The sequence below is a fragment of the Rhea pennata genome, chromosome 1, assembly GCF_028389875.1.
Source record: "Rhea pennata isolate bPtePen1 chromosome 1, bPtePen1.pri, whole genome shotgun sequence".
In the NCBI taxonomy this organism is placed as follows: domain Eukaryota; kingdom Metazoa; phylum Chordata; class Aves; order Rheiformes; family Rheidae; genus Rhea; species Rhea pennata.
The window spans coordinates 195918131-195944852 of record NC_084663.1 but is presented as its reverse complement, the minus strand read 5'-3'; the positions used below and the strand labels follow the sequence as shown (position 1 = coordinate 195944852).

General features: G+C 35.5%; 1 protein-coding gene across 4 annotated transcripts in view; it reads left to right on the top strand.

The window, feature by feature from the left end:
• The window catches only part of SGCG (sarcoglycan gamma), a 139049-nt gene that overhangs the window by 67771 nt on the left and 44556 nt on the right, over positions 1-26722 (top strand). For 3 of the 4 annotated variants that reach the window (XM_062567203.1, XM_062567201.1, XM_062567202.1), the window contains 3 exons: positions 2455-2652; positions 17084-17185; positions 22320-22407. In XM_062567203.1, the coding sequence (XP_062423187.1) occupies positions 2458-2652; positions 17084-17185; positions 22320-22407 (385 nt within the window). In that variant the 5' untranslated portion in view covers positions 2455-2457. Of the gene's footprint in view, positions 1-1477; positions 1535-2454; positions 2653-17083; positions 17186-22319; positions 22408-26722 lie in introns of those variants that run through there. The other variant, XM_062567200.1, reaches the window with a different exon arrangement.

Genomic DNA, 26722 nt, shown 5'->3' with positions numbered 1-26722 from the left:
GAGATTGACATAAGAACTTGAATAAACCAAAATTGCTTGTGGTAACAGGGACAGAAGGCCCAACAAAAGATCTGAGAATTAATTCACTCTTTGTCAAATGCTGTTTCCGCTGAGGAATTTATAACCCGAGGATATAGGAGACAGCAACAGAGGAACAATAAACTGAAGCTCAGGTGCCATAGGTAGAGATTTGTGGAGGGCTCAGCTAATTTCATGAGATTATAAAGTTTCTATAGAATGGTACATTTTCCCACAGCTCTTGAAACAACCTTTTAAGTATTCCTAGGAGTGGATTTTTTTATATATATTCTCAAAAAACAAGCAGTCTATCTGTGTGAAGGAGGATTGTTACTACAGAAGTTTCTCTAGCTCTTATCTATCTCATTTCTTGTTATACTAACACTTTACATGTTCATGGAATGAAGGAGAGAATAAGAAACTGAGGATTTGCCATGTTAGAATATTGCATGGTATGGTGCTATACATGGGCAAGAACTGTGCACATAATTTCTCCAAGTATATCTGTTAAAGAAGTCACCAAATAGCAATTACTGGACTAATCCTGTAACCTGTATCCTGTAAGGTTTAGTGTTCGGGAGAAATCTATGTGGAAGTAAGGGTAAAGATTTTCCAAAGTACTCTGTGGAGCCCATTGTATGTATAAATGTTCCAATTTATCCCGCTTGGCAGAGCGTGGTAAAATAGGTTTAAGATAAGAGGCAACCTCTCAATGGATGATATGACTTGTGATACAATGATTAGTGAGACAGCAGCAAAACTGGTAGTGGCTGATAAACACACAGTATCCTACCATCAGTGCTAGGAACTTGAAAAATGTGCCGAACTGAAAAATATAATCTGATCTTCTTAAACAAAAGTAGTTCAGTATTGTCAGTATTAACTGCCATCTTGTAAATCTACAAATTTTATTATAATAATGCTGGGTTATATCAGAATCTATGATTCTCTGCTAATATGTCTTTATATAGTTTTCAATATTTTCAGCTAATGAAGTTTTATCTACAAAGGATCATGGGACTGATAGCAGCAACAAATTGGTGAAAATATTATGCCATAATGTAGCACAGTTACATTATGAACTGCCAGTGGTCAAGTCTCATGTTCTATATGTATAGGCAATAAATTAGAACTCTGAAGGTTTTTCTGATTTACAGCTTTTTCAATAAAAAATTCAAAATAAGATGCATACTGCACTTCTTCAAAGAGATATATAATAATGCATGAACTTCAGTTTAATTGTAAACTTAAGATGGCTCTGCAGGAGACTTAGAAAGAGCTTCTTTAATGATTTGGAGTAATTTAGCAGCTGGGCAAAGGTATAATTTAATAGTGTTTTGAAAATTATGTGTACTGACACACATACTGATGTAATTCCTAGGGGTATATTCAGAATTGAGAGGACACCTCGTGTGAAATCTGTCTGAAAGCACTCTCATTTGAGAATATTTTCTTGCAGGGAAGTGGGCGAGTTCTTGAATGTGAGATGCCCTTGGAGTCACCTGACTCACAGAAAGTACTTGAATTTACATTATCTATTTTCTTTTTGATATCCATTGCATTTTTCTTCCCTTTTCATATCAGTGGAAATGAGAGAGAGAGTTCCCACTGTTGCTGTTGATAAGCAGCTTCAGCTGTTGAGGTTTTATTCTCTCGGCTCAAATGTAAACTTCAATGAAAGGTTTGTTGGTGATATCTACACTGTAAGGGTGGAAATCAGTGAATGTTTTAAGGAAGTGTAATGTAGTAACATTTCTTTAAATTAAAAAAAATGCTTTGAAATATATAGTATAGAATGAAGGAAGTGGTATTCCCCTATGAAGTAATTTTTTTTACTGGCAATATACCTTTAAATATTATTATCTGATAAGGAATTGAGAAATCATGATTTCCTTTACAATATTAAGAACTGTTTCACTTCTTCATATACAGGTTTTGATGCTTAATATATTTTGGCATTCCAGTGATATGCAGTTTAGTTTTGCCGCACAAACAATGCATATTGTTACTGAATTGGAGAAAAAATATGCAGAGGTGTTTTTAAATCCTGTATCTGCAAGGTAGAGACAATTTATTAACCACTAGTAACTGTAGTTCTATTGTAAAATAATGTTGTTCTGTAAGCTGCAGATTAGGATGTGATTCTTTGAGATATTTTATGATGAGGGAGTTAGAATATTTTGAAAATGGGAGGAAAGTTTTGCCATTCTATGGAGGATAAAATAAAACTGTGCCTCCTGGAAACAGCAATTAATGCAGTTGATAAGTTAAAACAGCCCCACATTGTGTTTATCAAACAGTACGATATGATGAATGTGTTTTCTAGTGTTTCTAGTTTCTAGTAACTTTCTATTACATTTATATGTTAATATTTACCTTATTTTTTTTTCAATTTACTCAAATAACTAATCAGTTTCTTTTTTTTTCATTACGTAGCAGATGGTACGTGAACAATACACAACAACAACACCAGGCACTAGCCTAGAGAGGCCGAAGAATGAATATGTCTACAAAATTGGCATTTATGGCTGGAGAAAGCGTTGCCTCTACCTATTCGTTCTCCTCCTGCTGATCATCCTAGTTGTGAATTTTTCTTTGACAATTTGGATTCTTAAAGTGATGTGGTTTTCTCCAGTAAGTGTCTTCTTTAATTTTCCCTTATCTTTCTAGTCATATTCTGTTCTTTTTCCTGCCTCTTACTTCACTGGTTTCATATGTACATTAGCTTCTCTGTATATAAATCATGGTTCTTTTTACTTCCTTCTCAACTATAATTTGTACTTATGTTGAAAGTATATGTAAAATATCCATCTTTGAACGTATTTATCGATCTATAATTTCTGTATTAGTAATAATCTTTAAAATATTGAAGTCATTGATAGCTTTTATTGAAGTGGATTCTAACTGCTGTGAAGAGAATGTATTTTACTCTTGTCTCATAGTCTCTATTTAATTTTTCAAAAATGTATTTTCAGTAATTTTATCTTCCACAGAATTCTATTAAAAACCTGCTGATTTCTTCTTAGCTATCTTCTCCTGTTTATCAGTATCTAAAATTTAACAGTTTATTTGGCTAATTAATTAAAGCCCAGAGGTAGTTAATACTACTTTATACTTTAGGCTAAGAAGCCATATTAGAATCATAGAATCACAAAATCAGTAAGGTTGGAAGGGACCTCTGGAGATCACCTAGACCAACCTCCCTGCTCAGCAGGGTCACCTAGAGCATGTTAGACAGGGTTGCATCCAGGCGGGCCTTGAAGATCTCCAGAGAAGGAGATTAGTCAAGAATAAGTGTAATAACTTTTCCTCTGTGATATATGGTTAATATTTATAATGCAGTTTTGCATGTAGCAGATTAACAGGTAACTTGTGGAGGTCTGCAAGATGTAGCTTTAGTTAGAATGCAATGAAATGCATCAGTGAATAGCAAAGCTAAGCTAATTTGTTCCTAAAATGCAGTCATGATACACAGATGATTTGAATAGAGTGGTTACAAGAAAAACAATTGTAAATTCCTACTGCTCTGTCTCTGCCATTGAAGAAAGGGTCCAATTATCTATCTTTATTATGCCTCTGTCATCAAATGAAGGGCACTTGATATTCCTAGAAGCATTTCTATACTCTGCTTTCTTTTACTTTAAGTAGGTGAAATAAATGCTACTTACTAATATAGTTACTAGTGCTTGGATTCCCATGAAGTTTCTTCCCTCACATAATTTTTTTTTCAGCACTGCTGCTGTCGTACATAATACCATGCAGAACATCTTAGATCACATATAATTTTTCTGTTATGCAATTCATAAGGATGATGTGCACTTACTGACTGTGCATCATAAATCATAGAGATATCAGTAAGTAAAAATTATTTAAAATTGTTTTCTAGGTGACTCAGATTTATTTTTTTGAAAATTTTTAAATTTATTTTCTGAGGTTTTTTTTATATGGAATTGAGTATTTCTATCAGTCAGGTCTAAAATGATAAAATATCATCAGAAACTCCATTTTCAGAAAATATTCTCTCCTACTGCTTATGTGCAAGGAAGGCACCAAATGCCTCAATCTGCTGAAGCAAAATATTTTCACATGTTGGCAACAAGATCAGTGGGATAACAACTCTAATAATCCAGGCTTATATCCTTGCACAGGGTGGACTGTATGTTCCATGATTTTAAGGATTTTCTCTAATTTTCTGTTAAAGACTCTGTATTTCTCGCATATGCAGTTAAAAAGTGACTCAACAGCAACATCTTCATTCATTTAGGATAATTCTAGGGAAATATCAAATTTAGCTATTTAGAACAATAGCATTTGTCTAAAGTACTGGCATGTGTCACAATTCCCAGCAAAAGTACATGGGAGGCTGTGAAAGAACGAGAAAGATCTTTGCTAGATATTGTTTTAATATAGTGTATCTGTAAAGAGAAGAAGTAACTCAGAAGACTTTAGAAATATCATCAAGAAAAGTACTGTTAGCCTCTAAGAAAAGGCTAAGAGAAAGTCTAGATGTTCAAAGTCTAGAGCTATAAGTGAAGAATCCAAATCCTTTCCTTTTTCTAAGGAAGTATTGTTTGTAAAGAATGAAGGTAACAGTTGTAGAAAGAACCAACATTATCATCATTTTTTTTTTCCTGTAGGAAGTAAACTTTTATGCCTCCAAGTTTTGCTTGACTGTTTGAAAAAGAGAGGTAATAATATATTACCAGGAATTAATGTTTTTACTTTTTAAATTCTACACTTCAAAAAAATATTTGTCTTCCTGGAAATCAATTGATTAATATATATCCTACTTATTCAGTTAAACATCCCTATTATTGGGAGAAGGTTAAAAGAAATTGTGAAATATTATCCTATTCAGTCATCAATTATTTGATGAATATTAGTCTCTCTTAGCTGTGAGGATACTTTTTATGTTTATTAAATATGCATTCTAGCTATACTATGTAGAGATTACACTGTTTCTTATGCTTACTTATAATAATAAATATTTTATTTTTAGCAAATGCTTTTAAAGTATCCAGTCAAAGTTTTATAAACACACTTAAATGTTATTCCCGTAACAATATTACAATATTAATGGCTAAAAAATATTAAGAATTATTTCTCTGTAAAATAATACAAGAAAAAAGTATGTTTTTCTAAGGTTGATAGACATTTAGAAAAAAGGCATGATAAGCATTTAAAAAGGTATTTTTATAATACAATTCTGAATACAGTTTTTGGTCAAAGAAAACTTTCAATATCACATGGTTTTAGGATGTAGGCTTACTGAGAAAAGATCTTTGAAATATAGTTCATGGGGATTTTAATGCGTTAGTAATTGAATTACACGTATCTATAGGACAGCCTTTGTGATGAGTCTGCTCCAAACTGCCAAATTTTTGTTTAGACCTAAAAGTTTGTTTTTGTTGTATAAAACTTCTTTCTCTTTTTGTAAAACATCCTTAAATCTTTAGTAAAATAATAACTTGGAGGATACTAAAATTACATGCTCTGTATATTCATAGATCCAGATTATAATATTAATGAAACTATGAACAGAGCTTTAGCAGGCTGTAGTATACAGTTAATCTATGGACGTATCTCCTGACTCAACCTGAAAAACAGGCAGTGTTATAAATACTAACAAACAACGTAAGCTGATAAAGAAAAACATGAAACAGGTGCAGACATGGGGCAAGATGAACACGTACATCACACATACATCTACTCCCTGTAGATATTCAGAAAGATGATGAAAAAAGGACACTTTTCTGAACTCTGTTGTTTCAGAGGCCTTCAGAATTAAACAAGCATAGCAAAACTGTGTGGAGTTTCCTTTCACTTCATAAAAGGAGAGTAGGAGATTACAGACCGTGAGCAAAGCAGACGTGGCTTATTTAGGGAACTAGCCGGTGAGGTCACACGGGAAGCAGATCTGAAAAGTAAAGGAGCTCAGGAAAGGTGGCAAGTCTTTAAAGACAGCAGCATCTGAATGTGAGAACAATCCATCTGATACTTAGAAAGACAAGTAAACGTAGCAGAAGATGTAGCAGGCTGAGCAGGGAGCTCATGATAGAGCTCCAGTGCAAAAAGGCAGTGTACAGGAGGGAGAAATCGGAACAGGCTACAAAGGAAGAATTTAAAAACCTGCATTGGCACGTAGGGATGATGTCAGAAAAGCCAAAGCTCAGCTGCAGTTCGACCTTACAAGGGACATCAAAGGCAACCAGAAGCACATCTGCGACTACATTAGTAGCGAAAAGCTGAACAAGGAAAATATGGGCCCATGACTGAATGGGATGGGTGATTTAGTGACAGAAGACACAGGTATGGCTGAGGTACTCTCTACTTCTCTCTACTCTCCTACTGTCACATAAACAATTAGTATTCAGGACCTCAAAACCACCCATAATACAGATCCATTATCTACAGAACAATCAGTGAAGACTCAGACCAAAACTTTTAAGTCACTATTGCATTTGATAGGTTATTAAGATAATGTTCGAAAATTCAGGTGTGAAAAATGCACCTGATCAGATGATTACCACTTCTAATTCTGGTTCTCTTTTTCAGAGACCCCACATTAATTCAATTATGATAGCATTGAAGTATGTAGTACCAAAGTTTGTGGATAATTTCTTTCTCCACTGATGGAGAAACCCATGGATTCCTGTGTTATTGTGGAAACCACAACTATCTTGGAATAAGAAAGGTCAAGGCGATTGTGTGGTATATTTCATATTAGTAAGGATGAGAACGTGAAAGAAGAGTGTTTCCCACGATAACCATTTGCCTTCCTCCAGTCAGTAGTTTGGCATCTAGTGTAGGTTCTTCTCTGACAACTTTTTTAACTGCAATGTAAGAGAGACAAGCAGGTCTTTATGGCTGTAACCGTACTATCAGTCAAACACGGTTTGCATCTGCACTCAATCCCCTGTTCTCCTGCCATCCATGTTAAGCTTTACTTGGTTCTGAATCACTAACAAGAGGAAACTCAAGCTCTAATACTAAGCCTTAAAACAATTTGTAGCTCACCTTACCACAACAGGAGTGGACGTGGTCTGTGAAAGGCCAAGCATGCTATGTCCAGTCTAGCAATGCATATTTGAAGCATGGTTCTTCCTAAGAACAGGATAAATTTTAGCCTACTCTTGTGTCACCACTTCAGCTGGAAGTACAGATCCAGGCAATGAGAAGTGAGGAGGTCAGTCTATACACTTAGACTAGAGGCTGGTCTCTACCTCCAGTTTCTGTTTGATGTGCATGCATTTCTGGCACTGGAACAAACTGTCCAACTGCAGCAACTGTACTAACAAATGCAGGATTTTCTGAGTATTATCTGAAGATATTTTCTTCATCTGGCCCACTTGTAATTAGTGAGTATTCTACCCATGTACCCATAACCTACAACTTTTATCACATAGCTAAATTTTTTCTAATCCTCTTGGGGTTTCATTGACAATTAATAATGAACACACACAAGCAAAGTATTAAATATTTTTTAAAATTATTTTCCAAAATTTTCTATAAGGCAATGTCTATTGCTATTTAATTGTATGAGAAAATGTTGAAGACCTAACTACATCTAATTTGCTAAATAAAGGTCATATACATTAGCTAATAGATAATGATACAAGTCTTGATCTATTTATGAGTGTTACATATATTTTCAAATATATTAACTGATTATATGGTTAAATACTTACGTAAACAATAACTTAAATATTTAGCCTGTTCAGACACCAAAGATGGAGAGGATTACTTAAGGAAATATAAGAAATATGAAACTAAAAACATGAGGAATTAAGAAAGGAAAATTTTAACTGAAAATCAAGTAAGAGTTTCTGACAGAGTTACTAGATGACAGTTAGACTTAGTAGACTGTGTAATAGCATGCCATATTAAATTGGGGGTGCCCAATCATTTGGAACATTTAAAACTAGACTAGACAGCAATAAAATGTACTGTAAAGAACACACTTTTCACAGCAAGAGCTCTCCTTCACTGCAAGGACATACACTAATGAACTTGCAGATCCTTTCTGCTTTTTTTCTAGGAATGTTATTCTGTGTTTTATCATTAATAGTGAGTGTTCTATTCTATTAGTTACATTTTTATAGCTACATTTTTTAAATATAAAATTTTTAAAAAGTTTATTTAAAAACTCACAAATTCTCATCCTAATTTTTATTAAAATATTGTGGATCCCTTCCTGCTCATCATCCACCTGCCCAACTAGTGTACTGATACAGGTGATCAGGGGGCAAAGACTGTGAGAGACACTGAGGAGTTCACCTATTCTGCAGTACTGTCCAGAGAGTCTAGCCCAACGTACTGAAAAAAACAAAGCACAGAATTTGAAAAACATGGTTTAAAATTTTATTTCTGTGACTGATAAACAAACAAAGTACGTGTATGTTCATGTATAAAAATCCCATTGTTGGATCAAAAACATCGACCGTGCAGAGTTTCTCAGTTGCCAAGGTGGGACTACTAGGGTGCATCTAGCATAAAATTATTTTGAGCCTGACACTAAATGACCAGAGCCTGTTGAACTCTCATAGAAATCAGTGACACTGAAAAGTAGTCACTGTTCTCTAATGATATCCCTAAGATATAAATTTGTTTGTGTGGTTTATATGTCATCTTCCTGTTTATGTGTTATCTGTCAAGTTAGTACTTGTAGCTAAAAATTGTATGTTTGTATGCAGTGTCTAGTGCAAGGGAGCCTCCATCCTGTAAGTACCACAAGACTATAATAGTGCAATAAATATTTTGTAACAATTTCCTGCTAAAGAGATTCAACCTTTGATAAGATTAATCCAAAATTAAAAGTCCATTCTTCTAAAATATAGAGTACTCTGGCTGCCAGTCAATTTCAAGAATATTAATACTGGATCGTGCTTTTGGAGTTCTGTTGTTTTATTGATTCTGTCTCTTATCTCACACAGAAATTGTGTTTCTGTATAGATATTTCATAGAGAACCACTATGTAGAGGACAGATAGATTCAGACTTCTGTCTATCATTCTTCGAAAGAATGATGCAATAGCCCATGGCTAAACCATTCATGATTTTTTTTCCATTGATGAAAAGTAACAAGAAATCTAATGAGTTCTGTGATTTTTTTGCAAGTCTTCAGATAATATTTTAAGACTTTTAGATCTTTAATAATGATTCTACTAGTAGCCTCCCTAATATTTTTACAATTGCCAAATCTGTAAAATCTAGAACTCTTACAATTTATTCCATGACTTTTTATCTAGCATATGTTTTTCCATTGTCAGCAATTCATTTTAAGAAACCTCTCTGCCCCACCCAGAGAAGTAAATGGAAAGTCATTACATTTTTGGTTCCTCAAAGGCCTTCCATAGTTCTTAACAGATCTCCATATCTTACATTTTCCTAGTGGCCCAAAACTTACATCACTGGTTTTGTCTGCTCAGTGTTTACCCTAATTGATTTTCTTTCTCCCTTTTCCGTGAACCTCCAGGTGACATCTCCATATATATTCTATTTATATGTTACAATGGTCTCATATATTTGGAAGAAAATATTTCTTTATTGGCATTTAAAATTTCTTCCAGATAAAATTTTTGTGTCTTAATATCTGCTCAAACAAAATGATTATGAGAATTCATTTTTCTCCACGTTTGGATGATTGTCTAATATATAGCCCTACTGACTAGTCACTAACCTTTTCCAAATATACATTTCTCTAGACATACAGTTGCGAGGAAAATGTAAATAAGTGTGATACCATAAAAAATACTGGAGTAAAATGTAACTGAATGGAAAACTCCTTATTAATTTTGGTGGGAAATACATGAATTGTCCTAGAAGCTTCACCTACACAAGTCACAGATTAAAGTACTGCTCTGACTCTCCCTACTCTCCAGCAGGCAAGGCAAGACTGAAATAAATGTTGGCCTTCATGAGCATGATTTTAAATGACATGGTCAACTGCAGACTTCTTCAGTTGAAAAATTGACTTTATAAGTGCAAAATGTATATATTTTTTCAAAATTTTGTTATTTCATCTTGAACCAAATAAAAAATGTGGCATCTTTGAAAGTGCATGAAAATGTAAAGTACATTTGAAAATGTATGATCCTAGCCATGGAGTGAGGGATGGATTGGAAATATGATCCTTATCAAAACATAATCAAAGAAGAATTGCAAAGACCTGTTGTAAAGACCAGAGTTGAGTTTGCTGTGGTGCACTAGAGGGAAAATCAAAAAGAGGTAGGTTAGTTTTCCCCTCCGTTTTTATGAAAATGTTCTTTCAAATAATATCATTAGAGCACCATCTTAGTAAATGTTTGTTATTGTATGAAAAATCTTCTATATGTGGTCACAAATATTGATATTAAGAATTACAAACTTTACATGTTTACAAATGTCTCATATTTACAAATACTGAGAATTACATAAATAAAAAGTAGTCATGATGACAATTATCCAAGTTAACCAAAGCTTCATTTCTTTATCAGTAGTACTAAGACGAGGGTAAGGATGAGCAATGCAGAGTAAGGTTAGGTTGTTATTGGAGAGGAACTATTTTTAGTTACAATATACTGCAGTGGTTACTATTTAATATAATAATATATTAAAATAAATTTACATAATAGCTGTAAGACAAAACATACAGAAATATATTTAACTCATTCCATTCGCACAGAGCTATGCACAGATTTTTTCCGCGGTGCTTTTTGAAAGACATCAAATCTCTTTTTCCTTTGAGTGTTCTTCTCGTATTTTGCTCATCATACCTATTTAGACAGTAAATTCCGTCAGGGTGGAAATACCTGTTACTATGTAGACAAGGAGCACTGAGGCTGTAAGATCAAATGTGCCCAAGTACAAATGCTAGGATTTACAATATTGAATCAATCAGTAGTCTGTGTAATCAGATACACTATACAAATATTCCTAATTCCTCAGAGGAATTCAAGAAATAAACATCATGTACTATTGTTCACAAGAAAATCCTTTTTGACAACTTTTATGAATCAAAGGAAGATTTAATTCCCTTTCTTTAACTAAGTTGTGTAATTGAAAATTAACATAATGAAATTAATTAGCCAATCTTTTAAAAATAGAGTTTCTGAATAAATGTATGTAACACTGGGAATAGCAGTGGATTTTTCTGTTGTTGAGAAGACTGGTCACATAAGATGTGCCAGATGTGATGGCATTCTTACTAGTAGAGTATTATCCAGCTTTGAAAGGTCTATCCATAGGGTACAGAAAAAGAAATAGAATTTGATCCTTTCTGAGCAAAGGAACAGAGCTGAAACTCAAGCTGTTTTAAGATATTTTTTCCACCTGAGTTGTACCTGTTTTGATTAATACTTTATTTAAGAAGGACTATTATTCTGTATATCAGGACAAAGAGGAGCTGAAAATATCTTGAAAGTCTACATCTTAAATATTAATCCTGTTTTATAAATGAAATCTCATCAGAAATGGACAGATGTGAATGCTATACTGAATTTACATCTTTTTTAGCCACTTCCTTACACAACTGTTGAGTTCATAATGGACATCTGTATGAACATGAAATGTTAATTACCTGAATTCTGATTTTATCTAATAAGGGTATTTTAGACCTTATCCAGCTGTTTGCTGGCCAGGTAAGATTAACTTCAATACCAGTAGGTATTAAATAAGCCTTTTACCCATCGGAGTGCTTGCTGTTGCTGAATGCTTTAATATGACCAATATCTTTAACAGAAAAGATCCCATTGTCATCTAAGAACAAGAGTCAAATAACCTTCTCAGTGCGAGCCCAGGAAACACAATCCTTGCAACAGAAAATGAGATGAGGCATCAGTAATGTTATTATACCAAGCACGTACTTAGCTCCAAAATAGATATTGTAAGTCAAACAGAGAGTCTCATCAGATTCATTACCAATCCTGTTTTTGCTGATTGCTCTTTAACAATCTGTACCCACAGCCCTATTATTGCAATGAAACAGTACACTCTTGTTTGCAAAGCAAGTTCTCTAAATAGTAATTGCTGCAAGAAATACTGCAGTGAAAGCTGAATCTATAAAGCCATTAATTGAACTACCTTTGGGGCACAATAAATGATGTCTCAGTCTGAACTTGTCAAGGTCTTTCCCTAGGCTGACCTAAAAGTAAGGTATAAGTATCCTGTAACTATGAAAAGGTATTACCTGAATGAAAATACTGCATCCTGTCTATTCTGAAGTTAATATCTTTATCAGTTCTCATCAGTGACTACATTATGCATGGACTCTTAATAGTTTGGGGAACAGGTATTACAAATCAAATATTCTATTAACTCCTGAGAGAAGAAGCGTTTTCTTTGAATTGAGTGTGTGTTAAAGCTAATGCTTGAATGGTCTTAAAATTTAACTGTGTCAACCATTCTAATGTATGGATTTGCCTGTCTTTTCAATATTTGACCTCTTTCCAAAAGGGGAAAATACACATCTTCCTTTGCAGTTCTTAGCTGATAGACCAGAAGCTTAATTTCCATTGTTTAGAGGAATGTAAGGACAGCAATTGCGCCTACCATGCTGAAAAGGTGCAGAAAGAGTGAGGTATATGAACAAGCGTGGTTGACCTGGTGTAGTGAGTCCTCATGTGTGCCAGTTTCTGTGCTGGAAGGAAAATGCAAGTTATGGTTATTAGTTTTATTTGGGTGGCTAGAATCATTAATCATATACTGAATAAATGTTCTTCATGCCTTCATCCTCATTTCTAAGGTCCATGTGCCTACAGCAGATGGACCACTACATTATTATGACGACTTAGGAGATAAATCCCAATCTGATTCTCTTTTGAGTTCATAAGCCATAAACTGCAAGAGACTCAGCTTCAGTGAAACCTTCAGAGAAAAGCAAGCCACTGTACATGCAAGAGACCTGGAGCTGCAGCTACTGGTTTCCACTCTGAAGAGAAAAATTGTTTACATCCTCAGCTTTAACAAATAGACTCTCTGTACTAGCCATACCAATCCTGTCCAACTAGCTTTTGCCAGTCCTTTCTCAGTTTTCTGGAAAACAGGTATTCATAGCCATAAGAAGAAAGCCATTATGCCAAGTCCATCAGGATGACTTTGGGAACTTTTCGGTGCTCATGAAGGGCTCAGTCTTCTACATCTCCCTGAAAGAAACTTCAGGGTTCTTCCCACAGTTTGTGGACATACTGTGCTTCTCTACTGGCTTTGTGGAGCATGGAACTGCTTACCCTTATTTCAGAGGAGAGTGATTTGACATTTATCATGTTCTAGAGTCTAAGAGAATGATAATCCAAAATAGTCCTCCCTCCAGATGCTCCACTGCACCGCAAGTCTTAACTAAGATTGCAGTAGTGGTCACTACTTGTTTCAGGTGATTTGGAGTACCTCTATCTATACAATGGGCTGAATAGCTGTCAATTGCCCTTTAGAACATGATTTCTGACTCAGAGGGTGTTTTGGTGAGCTTGTATGAGGCTTGAACACACTCAGAGCTTGAATTTGTTGAAGAAGCCCTAGTCTTGGTTTCTACAAGCACTTACACCCATAAGAACATTTCAAATAATGAAAAAAAACCTTATACTGTTGTTAAATACGCCCTGTTACTCCAATTAGAAACAGCATAGCAATTTTGAAATGAGCAGCTGGTTGCACCTTCGTGAAGACTGATGCCAAATTGCATCGCTACTGCCTCAGGGTTTGGCTGTTGCCAGTAGTTGCCACATCAGTCAACTCCTTGCAGCGATAGCAAAACCTGCTCAGTGTCTGCAGAGAGAAATCATTTCATCCTCCTCCTCTATGCAGGTCAGTGCTGTATAGAAACCTTGCTGAGGGCTTTCTCTGTGTAATTAGCAAACAGAGTCTCAGGGTGATTTGTACAACAGAGTGTAAGAGCTAAGGGTGAGCACACGCAAGCGGTGACAGTCATCAGCATCAGGGTAGCAGGAGTCCAGATTTATGATAGAGCCAGTATGTTTAATGAAGCACTTTTTCTTCCTGATCAATAGCTTATTATTTAACTGCATCACATTCTGCATCCGACTTACATTTGAATCCTTTTCTCAAATCAATAGAAATATTTTTGTTCAATGCTTTGAAGAGGAATAGAATATAATCCTTAAAACTGAAAGCATCAAGGTTGCACATCGGTGAGAAAGTGACAATACTTGGTAAATAATAACTGGCTTCTCCTAAACCATGTATGCTGCAATGTAAAAGGCAGAGTGGTTCCTGAGAGAGTATTATATATAATTATTATAATCTTCCTTTTTTTGGAACTTATCATTGAATCTCAGTGCTTTAGGATGACTGTTTATCCTAAAACTTTCTCTTTACGTTTCATGTAACTTTAGTTTGCTTACTACAAAAAGGGGATCATATAATTTCCCCATCTCACAGAACTGCAAAATTCAGTACTTTGAAATCATGAGATGCTCAGATATTGTGGTAATAATGGAATTATAACTATGGTCACAAAGTTGATAGTAAAACACACATTTTTATTGTTCTCGTGTATGTTACAGAGTTCATCTGTCAGTCTTTAATTTATTTAGTCTAAATTTTCTTATGTTTATGAACTTCATAAATTGTCAGGTGATGAGAATGGATGATGAGACTCTTGGTTCAAATATGTGAGAACAAAAACATTTTGTCAATGTTTTTGTGAAGCATCTCATGAAGAATGCAGGACATACTTGAGTACAAACTGATCCTGAGTGATAGAACTGAATGGATGAAAAAACAAGAACTTATAGATAAGTTGAAATGTTGTGTTTTGCCACATAGTATGTTATTCTTGATTTAAAAGATATTCTGTTGTCTACAGGGCATTTTAAGAATAATCATTACTGCAGGATCTGAATCTATTAGAAAATGTTTGCTGAGTAAATTTTATAATCTTATTTTTTAACAACAATTATAGATTTTTGTCTCTGCTAAAAGCTCCTACCTGGCAAAACTGAAGGCAGGACAGAGATTGCCACCCAGGAGTTTGTTATTTTCCCTGATGTGCTTCAAGTGTGCTTACTTCTTGCTCTGCCTTTTTGAATTTCAGATTTGTTAATGTCATTTTTACATTTATTCTATAATTACTGTTTGTTTAGTTCCTAGTATTCCAGGAAAAATGTGAAAACCATGTTTAAACCTAATGAAGTTTAATTTATTGTAGAATTTGATAATAGAATGTTGGAAATTATAGAGACTATATAATCTACTTTCACCTGATGGGAAAAGGCATGGGATAATCAAGATAATGGCAGATAATCAAGTCCAGTTCTTAGTGATATTTATAATAATAATAATCAAGCCATTTCTTAGTGGTATTTATTTAGAATATTTTGATATTTTCATATCATATTTTTCAAAAATGCTCATCTTAAAACCTATGAATTTTTATTGACTGAAATGATCCCTATTTTGAGTTACAAGTTGGGAAAGAATAGTGTCATACTCTTTACTTCAAAAACACGTTTAGAAGTCACACAGTATTGCCTAGTAATTGTGATTATGAAAGCCAAAGGGCTCTTCATAGTGAGAAGTATCACTATACACCTAGACACTTTTTAAAAGCTTTGCAATGGTCCTGAATTTAGAAATTCTTATTCCACTGAAACAAGGCAGTACACTATATATTTCAAAGCAGTAAAATATTTAACAGATGTGAATCTCTGAATATGATCTGATAACAGAGTCCATAAATAGCTGCTAAAAAAGCCTTTTTCTGTAACTAAATCTCTGCAGAGGAGGAATCGCTGTTGTACTCTCCAGTGGAGTGAACCACTGACGTGACTATTTCTTACCTTATGAAATTTAACCAAAACTTCTTTAATTCTCTCTTTCTCTCTCTGCAAGCCTGTTTAAAATAAAATAGCAAAAGCTTTTCATTGAAGTCTGGTTAGACATGATTCCCATTACATGTGGTCTCTTTGGAGAGAACGTACAATATTTGAAAATAATCAAAGTTTCTTAAAGCTGGGACTTTTTCTCAGTGGCAGGTGTAACTCTAGTATGAATAGATTGTTGATACGTCATTAGTGGCACACCGTGTATCTCCTCTTGTCTTCTTACATGGAGAGCAGTCTGAAGAAATTTGGAGTGGAAATATTTTTTAGATTTTGGTCTGCTTGTTATTTAGCCTCCCATCTATTTCTTGTAACTTGAGACAGTTGGTAATTAGCAAATTTTTGTTTGTAGCTGAGTTGTAAGGCTGAGATACTTTTGGCCAATCTTTTCTTCCTTTTTTTATGTAGTGGGGAGCAGGGAGAAGCCCTTTACAATTTAGTGAAATACCTGTGAAATGTCCCTCGGCAGAAGCCTGGAAGTCCTCAGAGATACCTACTGAAGGAATTCCTCACTGCATATTTCACATAATCAATTATATGATACTGGAGAAGAAAAGAAAATAGAGAATAAAACAGAAATGGTTTGGAAAGTGAAGCAGCTAGAATCAGGAGGAAGAGATTAACAGAGAATTAGGAAAATAGAAAAAAATGACAGGAAGTGACAAAAAGAGAAAGCAATGGGATTGTGTAAGATATGGAGCCTTAACCTAGCGGTAGAGGAGGAAAAAAATAGAGGAAAGAAAAGAATGAATTAAAAAGAAAGACATAAGTATTGAAAAGGGGAGCACATAAAAATCCCTCTTCTTCCCTATAATGGATCCAGAAGCATTACATTTCCTGTAAAATGTACCATTGATAGAATAAATCTTGAGAAATGATCATAAAGTTTATTTTATGTGAGTACTCATATGTGTAAAATTTTATAAAGGACACACAAAGGATGTTTAAGAATGACCAATACAAATGTACTTCATTTTAATTACTGTAATATTGCGTTTTTTTTCTCAAAATATTTAGATTTACTTTAAAATATCCCTACTTCAACACCCTTTTTTTGAAAGCTACAATTTCTCAAATAAAAATATTCCTGGATAAATGAGCAATTGTCAAAATTTTAAATGCATTAGTGAGGGTATCTTTATTGGTAGACTGGAGGCAGGGAGCTCTGGAGTGGTTCAGTTTATGAAAGGAACAAATAATGAACACAGCAACAATACTAAAACATACATCATTCTTGCATCTTCCCCCTAGACTGGAATGGGACATCTGCGGGTTACAAAAGAAGGTCTTCGTCTGGAAGGGGAATCAGAATTCTTATTCCCTCTTTATGCCAAAGAAATTCATTCTCGAGTGGTAAGTAAGTGGATAATCTTTCAATAATGCTAAAGTAAACGTAAGGCACTTATGAAAAGTCAAATATAGGCTAAGTCCAGGCATCTGTCAGGAAAAAACACACAACCACACACAAATATATACATATACACATCTTTTGCATGCCAGTAATAATATATTGTGAAGATGCATGTAAATATGTTATTGAATGTATGATGGAAGAACATGGCAAATATTTTATAAACATGATTAGGGTCATTGCTCAGATACTATGGCAAAATTACCATTTTTTCTTAGGTATATCATAAGAAATTGCCTATAAGGAAATTATTATGGTCATTGTACATAAGTAATGCTAAAATTTTAAAAGTGCTGTAGAAAGTTTTGCAATGGTTTTACTGAGACTACTTTTTATGCCTGTTTCCCTGTGAAATCATTTGTTTTGTTTATGCATCCAATGGATGCTTAGAGAATGGTTTAAATACCTCTAAAATTAGAGGATTCTATGGAAGTCATAGTTTCACTAATAAGTTCCATTTTTGTAATTTCTAGGACACAGATACTTAAAGTATGATATTTATATGTTTATATATATATATATATATATACAAAATGTGAAAGACTAAGTGGAAAGATTTAGGGTGGAATGTTGTTTAAAAAGATTTTTTTATTACTAGTATTGAGGTAGCAGAGAGAAATAACATACTTGGTCAAAGGAAATATTTCATAAGCAGATTAATTTTAAATTAACAATGGGAATTGGTATGGTATGGGAGATTTTTATTGTAGTACTGGGTTTTGATGAAGAAAGAGATGATGAATTGGTTTGGAAGTATCCAGGTGAACTTTGAGTTTAACTTGAGTGAATTTTTTGTAGAGCAAAATCTATTTCTTGTCACAGAAACAAATACTTCTAAGAACTGTTTTCTGTCACTCAAAGTCTCACAGAACAAATCCATATTTCATGAGCAATATCATCAGCCTCTGGGACAATTTCACTGAGTAAAGTACTATTCAATGACAGTAAGAGCAAAATATAATTCTTTCATTGCTTGAAACATATAACCATCCTTACCAAATCCATTAGGAAGAATAGTGAATATGTGTCTTTCCTGCAAGTAGGGAAAAAGTATTTGTATCTCTATAGCAAGAGAAATGTAAATAAGTTTATCAGAAGATGTCTGATATTGGAGTTAGGATGAGGTTGTTAAAATGCTAAATTACTAAAATTCAGCAATGTAAACGTCTTTTATGTCTATTAAGTTTTCTTTTTTTCTCTATTTCTACAATAAATATTTCCATGAACAGCTCTTATTTAGACAATGAGGTTGCATTACTAAATCTATATTTCCTTTTTATTCCTTACGCTATATTCTTTTCTGTCTTGTAAGCAGTGGGAACACTATTTATGTGCTTAAACATTTCCCTCGAGGTTGTTTAGCCAATAAGGCATGTAACTTTTTAAAAACCAGCACAGCTAATACTTAAGAATTCCCTCGGCCCAGAAAAATCTTTATGCAATGTCGAGCTACTTTTTGTGCTCTTTTAATATTCCTGCTATCTCTTAATACATTTGGTACAATACAGGAAAACAGAATTGTGGCAGCATCTAATATAAGCTTAGCTGCCTTATGACCCATTGTGATCATTAATAGCGTGCATTAATTAGAGCCTTCAGGCTGCTGGATGTCTTACCCCCTATGAACCGATAATTCATCAGGTCTTTTTGCTTGTTTGTTTGGTTTTTAAAGTATTTTAACTCTCCAGAGGCTTAAATGCCTGCAGCTTGATCTCTTGGGTGCCCTTTCTATGTATTTATTCTCATAAAATTGCTTATTTGTTATGATTTCTTTTTCTAAGTTTTTCTGTTAGAGAATTGGGCCACTCATGGCTATCATAGCAGCTTTCTGCCTTGCCTTAATAGTTTTCTCCTTGCAGTCTCTTAACAGCTTTTCTCACCTAATGAGGTCTCCAAAGTGCTAAGAAAATAAGCAGCAGAAAATCGACTTGCTGTGTATCATCTCTGGAGCCTATTACAAGTTTATGCCTTCATTATGAGTCCAGCAGAGTTGTGGGCAATTCCTTTGCATCTTAGCTAATACATATTCACGTCAAGATAGAGAATGAGCGTTTAGAAATATGTTACTAGTTGTAATTAGTCAACAACACATGTGAAAACTGCAGATACATAATACAGGTTATTTGCACTTAAAATCAATATTACTAATTTATTTTCTAAATCAACCAACAGCAATCAAATAGACATGATAGAGATTCCTACATTTGTGGGTTGTTTGACACGTATTTAAATGTAATATATTTACCACTAGTCTTTTTTGACCTTTCTTCTCCCCATCAACTGTTATCATTAAGTTGGTATAAGGTGGACTCCACAGTGTATATTACTTTTACCACGGTTACTAGATGTGTTTGCAATACAATTTTTCATACAAAATTTGTTCAAAGTTCTCATGTTATCTAATACTCTAAACACTGAATTACAATAGGAACATCACCCAGGAGTGATTTTCAGAGCTTAGCCATTAAAGGTATGTGTAGTCTAGCTTCAGTCCACATAGTCAGAAGTACCTGAAACCATCTATGTGATAGAGACTGGTTTGATAGTTAACAATACTCCAGTAGTTAGAAACTACATCTCAAGGGATGAGTGAGTATTCCCTTTAAAGTCATAAACGAGCAGCTTGTTGTTACCCCCTTTAAATAACGCATTTCTTGCTACTTTAACAAACTCGGATCACTCTTATCAGTTAGAGAGCCCTGGTTATGTATCCACAAAATAAATTTTCAGGATGAAAGTACCTGTGCTACAAAAATCATCTCCCTCACTGCTCATGTTAAGTCTACCAATTTGTTGCAATTTGCTGATACAGATGAAGGTGATCAGCCTTTTAGTCTCTCCTACTTAAAATCAAGTGAAGACAATGGCCAAGACTGTCTCCCTCTAAATCAGCCTCATATACAGACAATTCAGCTAGTAAGCCTAAGAAAAACACAAGATGAACCCACTCACTCCTGTCCTTGCAAAGGTTTTAGACCCTCCCAAACAACCCTTGCCAGTTCCCTTGTTATGAGTCTGCTTCCTTACTCACTCTATATCTAATGTGATGGAGCACGATGGGCAGCCAGGTCTTTCAAGACAGCTACTTGTCTGCTCCTCAGGACCAGGGTTTGGTAGGGAGAGTCTAACGGGCCTGAAGTTCAGAGGGGGAAGTCTGGGAATAATGAATAGAAACTCATCTGGGAGCAATTTGATAAGTGTAAAACTAAGTCATGAGTTAGCCCATCTGGATGTTTTTGGTGAAGTATTTCCATACTTACTGTAGTGTAAGAAAGAATGATGTGCGATTTTGATTTGTCTGTCATAGCTAGTGTAGACTGTTGTGAGGTGCGATAGAGATGAATGATGATATCATTACACCTGCCTGGCATGCCCTGGCTTCCAAAAGTAGCACAAGATGATGATTAAGCATACTCTGATTGCTCTGCAAATATCGTAGCTGTGATGCAGCCAGCTGCAATTGCTTATTGGCAGGTATGTTTTGCCCTGCCTCACTGCAAAATATTCTCAAATACTTGCTGTCAGTTTGATGCAGAATTTGAAGTTCATGCTGGTGGGCTGGGAGGAAGGACGGTGCTTGAACAGAGGTTGAAAAGGGAGATCTTAGAAGGGTTGACAGAGAATTACATAAATGACATGTGGCTAGTGTCCTTTCAAGGACAGTGTACTTTGATACATCCCCTTTTCAAGGCTCCTTTCCTTGGGTAAGACACATGTCTTTCCTGGGCCAACTGTTCTTTTCTCTTGAACCTTCCAGTCCTACGCAAACTCACTGGAGCTCTCCTGGGCCATTGCAGAAAAGTGGATGAAATTGGAGGAGGTCTGAAGAGTTCATGCTAAGCCTTTGATGCATCTTGTCAGATTAGATTTCTTTCCCTATGATCTCAGGCTCTGAGAGGGCATTGAAAGTTGCTACCTAATTTGATGGCTTTTCTGCAATAAACTGAGAGTTAGCCTGTGGTAGCACAGACACATACTACCAGTGCCATACCACGAGGTATGGCAGTTGTCTCTCTCAACTACATACTTCATTCAGCTCAGCACAGAATGGCCAAAACGCCCTCCTCCTGTTGGGCGTACTCTCTTCCATGTAAATGTTCAACTTTGGGGTTTGCTTTTGTTTTTAACTTGAACTTACTCATTTCCTATTGTACCCAGCCTATGAATTTATGTTGTTCCTTAGATAACTTGCCAGCTACAAAGGTCTGGAGCTGATTATATTTCCTTTAATCTTTCATGAGATCGTGTGTTTCTTTAATGCTTTAAGCCCTTTCTGGAATACAAATTTACTGGCAAAGAAGAGTTAGATTAACTATAAGTGTGTTGTTTTGTGATCTTCATATGTGGGTTTATGTTCTGGAGAATCAGAAGGGAGACAACACAGGACGAATGAGGCTTAAATCATAGCATGGGGAAGTGGACGAGCAGGCGATGCCACTCAGTCTGCTGACATAGTTCCGGAGGGGTAAGAGGCAGGAAGACAATTTAATTCAGGCTGACACATTCTCATCTGTACTCTCATCTACCAAAGTCAGGTTTCAGCTAGTTAACCTGCCACTTGGCCTGTCAACAACTATTTGAATTTCCTTGCCAGGGGAGTCAGTGCCAAGTGCTTAAGTCAAGCCAAAGCATATAGGCGGTAAGGACTATATAGGAGGTAGAGCTCAAATGCATGCCTCTGACCAATTTGCTATGATAGTGTGAATGCCCAAAATGTGTAACATTTCAATTAAATGGCTGTCCTCTAAGGGTGCCAATTTTGTATAGGAACATAGTAAATCTAGGACTTAAGTCATTCTTTTCAAAAGATGAAATATTAGCAACTGTGTTCATTGGGCCAATAATGTCAATTTTGGTCACTTGAGAAATATTTTAACTTTTCTTGAATTTTAAATCTAATGTAGTTGAGATAATCAGAAGTATTTGTCCAAATTATTTGATGATATCTATAGATGGTTTTGTAACTGTAAAGCTCTTCTCCATGACTGAGTTAATATAAACACTAAATTAAACTATGAAATTTATTTGCAATTTACTTATTATGCTGAGTCTGTAGTTTTTTTCTCCATACTTTAGGACTCATCACTGCTTCTCCAGTCTACTCACAATGTGACTGTCAATGCTCGCAATTCAAATGGGGAAGTCACAGGCAGATTAAATGTGGGTAAGTCTAAATTATTTTTCCTTATTTGCCATTTTGGACTCATTTTAATGAATATTTATAAGGAGCTTTGATGATATAAAGGGCTGGACATATGTAATTTTTTACTGTTATGGCCATATTTGAATAGTCTAGCTGTCATTTAGTAAGTACTAACAGTATATTTTCCATTTCATAATTAAGCATTAATTCTGTAAATATTAGAAACACTTCTTTATTGCAGAGTTACGCAGGAAAGATCATTGCATGTATTATTCTTTCTTGTGTAAATAACTATTTATAGTTGCAACTCATTTGCTAAGAAAATACAACAGGAAAACATGTCTAGAGAGGTCTCTTATGTTTCTCTTCACTTTCTAATATTCCAGAGACTGATACATTTAAGCAGATGTCCTAAGAAGTGCTCCAGTGAGTCTTAAACCAGTTCCCAACTTGCTAATATACATATTTTACTATATTCAGTAGCAGTAAGATACACTGGTCTACTGAGTGAAATAGACGGATGTAGGTCTTTCTTTACAACAAAAATAAGCAGATTTCCCTTCCTGTTTCTTAAAAGGCCCAAGTCATGTTTATATCTTTCTTAGTCTACACAGAGATTCATCTCAGCAGTGTACATGCCAGTGTCACTCGACCAATACAACTGAAGTGGTTAGTCTTGTCTTCACTTAGCGTCATTATGGAGAAACACTTACTTTTACGGCATGATTCATTTATTCAAGATGTTATTCAAGATGTTTACTTTATGATGGAACGAATTATGCCCCGGAAGGGCCTATTATCTTCCATTGATTCGAAGGAAGGGTAACTAGTAACTAACTCAAGTGTAGACATCTAACCTGCAGACATGGATGTGGTAATGACTGGATAATTGACAGATGAATAGCATGTTTTTCTTACTCATTTTGAACTTGTCACTTGTAAGTAGCCACCAGTTAGACTTCTAGCTTTCGGCCACTACCTTGGCCAATAGCCAATTTTCTTATTGGCCTGAGAGTCCAACCGTTTTTCCATCCACTTTGCAGTCCACCCATCCAGTCCGAGTATCATCAGTTTGGCTAAAGGATGCTATAGGAGGCTGTTGAGATGAGATGTTGTGTTGAGATGAGGCTGACCAGCCTGTAGTTCTTGATCCTTTTTCATATCGTATTTGAAGTGGGTGACATTTGCCTTTTTCTACCATCATGAACCTCTCTCACTCAACATGATCTTTTAAAGATGATACAGGAGAGCCTTGCAATGGCATCAGCCTGCACCCTCAGTAATATTGGATGCATCCTGTCCAGTCCCAGGTTAAGACACTGGAAGGGACAGCGCTATTAGGCAGCAAAAGCAGTCAGGTGCCACAGGCTGTAACAGTAAGACAAACAAATTTAACTATCCATATCTATTCCTGGTGTGTGACTAAATGCAACCCATGTTTTGTGGGGAAGCTGTGCTTTTCATGTCAGCCATCAAGCCTGCTCCTGCGCTCAGATACATGCCATCTCCCTCATTTCAGTCTGGCAAACAGTAGCTATGGTGCCAGCCACTTCCAAATGGGGCTCAAACAATACTGAAGGCTGCTGCACAGTTCTGACAACTGCTCTCCCAACTCTGCACTCTTGACCCCAACTGGGGAGTCTGTTCTTCTTCTACCAGATGGAGGGGGTAAAGGGATAGGACAAACCTGTCCTGCAGCAGGAACTTTAAATAGCCCTGGACCAGTCTGGGAAACCCATATAGAGAGCTCTCACTAGCACACAATAGCAGCCCATTCCTAATTTTAGATTTTTAGTTAGTTGTTCAGGCTAACAGGATTTGTTTTAGTAAGGGTTAAAGAATATGAGACTATTAGAAGACAAAGTTCACTCCTCCCAAACCATGACAGATGCAGCTGGTTTCAACCAAAAATGAGCTAAGTCTACCCAAATTCAGGAGTAGCTGCTAAAGGATGGAAAACCACAGTGATCAGATTAAACAAGGGATTAAATCAAGTGATCAAGTTAAACCAGGATCCTCATGGAGCAAAGCATAAATTCATACTTCCTTAACTGTAAGATTAACTTGATATGCGTGAGTAGTTTAGTAAATTGGGACACAGATGAGCACTGATGAGCAACATTTACATGTTGATTAGACTGTGTAACATCTGTGACAACTTCTGTTTGAAGAATGATCATATCAATTCATTGAACATTTGAAAGCTTGACTATTTTTAAACAAACTTCAGTAGAAAATGTAATTTATAAATTAAAAAGGAATTCTGCTATTCCCATTTAAAATATATAATTATACATTAATCACATTTGGTTTTTAAAGCTTCTCAAATCTCTTTTTATCATTCAAGTTAATTATAAAAATGTGAATCATTCCTCTGAAAGATCTCATCCTAACTATTTATCAAATCATGATAATAGAGTTCATCTCTCATTTTGATAATAATTAAGGGTATGAAAAGTGCAGTACTTCTAGTCTCATATTATTGATACAGTTATTAGACTATTTTGCAACAATTAACTATATTGTGATGATGTGACCAAAAATATACACAACATATAGTCAAACTTTATGTGACATGGGGCATATGCTGTGGCTTCTGTCTGCTCCATTTTGTTCATGGAGTCCCATCCTGTGACCAGATATGCACTTGTGTTGTGGTTGTATGTCCGTTCTACCTTATGACAAGGAAGACTCAGGAGATCCTTTAGGAAGGGCGGACCATAGAGCAGATCACTGACTACCAGGCTAATTCATCTGGCCTGCTCCTTGCCCAAATCTGAGAAACTTACAGCAAAAATCACATCGGACAGTGGCCCAAAGGCCTGAAAAATTATTTGTCAGGCTATGTTCAGCCCCCATGACCTACAGCTGCCAATAGGAAAGGTGTTATACAAAGATATTCATGATATTTGCCCCAGTATTGAACTTAGGCACCTGTTGAATGAGTGACCCCACCAGTTTGATACTTTTGAATAAGTGGCAAAGGCTGCTCTGATTTCTGCTGAATCTCCATTCTGGCATCATGTTTTAATATGCTCACGATGCATTTAGGGGACTGCCTCCGTCTGGAAATAAGGAACCTCCGTATTTGAAACCCGTAACATGACAGACAATTGGCAGCAGGAAGGTGCGTTGCTTCCCAAACAAATGTTTCTCCATGAGCAACTGGGAAAACTTTAGGGAGAATGCTGTAGGTCCTAAAGAGTGATATAGATTAATTGCTCTTTTGGACTTTGGCATCTGTGATGTAATTTAGGTCCCTAGGTGAGCAGTCTGAAATATTCACCCTTATTGTATCTTTCTCATTAACAAAGAAAGCTGCAGTGATGAATATGTAAAGGAAATATCTTACTGAAATAAAAAGGTATTTTACTGCTTCTGACAGCCAATGAGGATGAAAATGAAACCTATAAAAAATTACAACTCAAATTGTTGCTTCTTGATTGCTAGTTTAAATCAATCCACCTTTCAACCTGTCAAAGATAACTACAAATCTCAGACCCATGCTTGCTTTCCCTCTTTTCCCCTGCCCAGTCACCACATAGACTTCTCCTCAGAGCATTGACAAAGAGAAGTACAGGAAGTGAGAAGGAAGATGCCTTCTTAAATAAATAGAGTTAAAATTATCTACTCTTTAGGGTAGAGAACCTAGACTGAAAAAAAAAAAAAAAAAAGTAAACTGAAAACCCAATAGACTGAGAAGGGACCCCTGAGAAGGGTCAATACCTACCTGTGCACAGAACAGGGACTGTGAGGTGGGAAGGGGGAAGAGTTCTGCTAGGTACAGACTGTCTTGGAAATAATTACTCATTTACAGCAAATATCATCTAAATTTAGGACTCTCCCCTCTTATTGGTAGTCTAATTCTGTTTCCCTGCTCTTCACCATGTGGTTCTTCTGGCCTCAATCCCAATAATGTGCAGTTCGGTGTTACTACATCTTATGATTTCAAGTCTCACTAATCTTTTCCTAAAAGAAAGCCCGGTACTTAGTGTAGTCCAGACAAAACGTTGTCTGGCTGCACAGTAAGGCTGTGTCTAGCTTAGGCAATATATGAGGCACTTTGAAAAGTGGTCTGTGCATTAAAATAATTCACATTCAGCATAGAATTAGAGAGGATCTGATAGCACTTCAGCTTTCTTTGTTCAGACTGAGGGTGAAACAATAATTTGGGTCCGGAAATATCAAGATTACATCAAAAGGAGGTGCTGAAACTGCGTTTCCATATTATGTGAAATATTTGATATTTAAGTGATCTTTGTTATTTTTGACTAGTAATTCTGTTTACTGAATTCATTACCAGTTGATCTTAAATATTCTGTAGTATAGCTAGTAC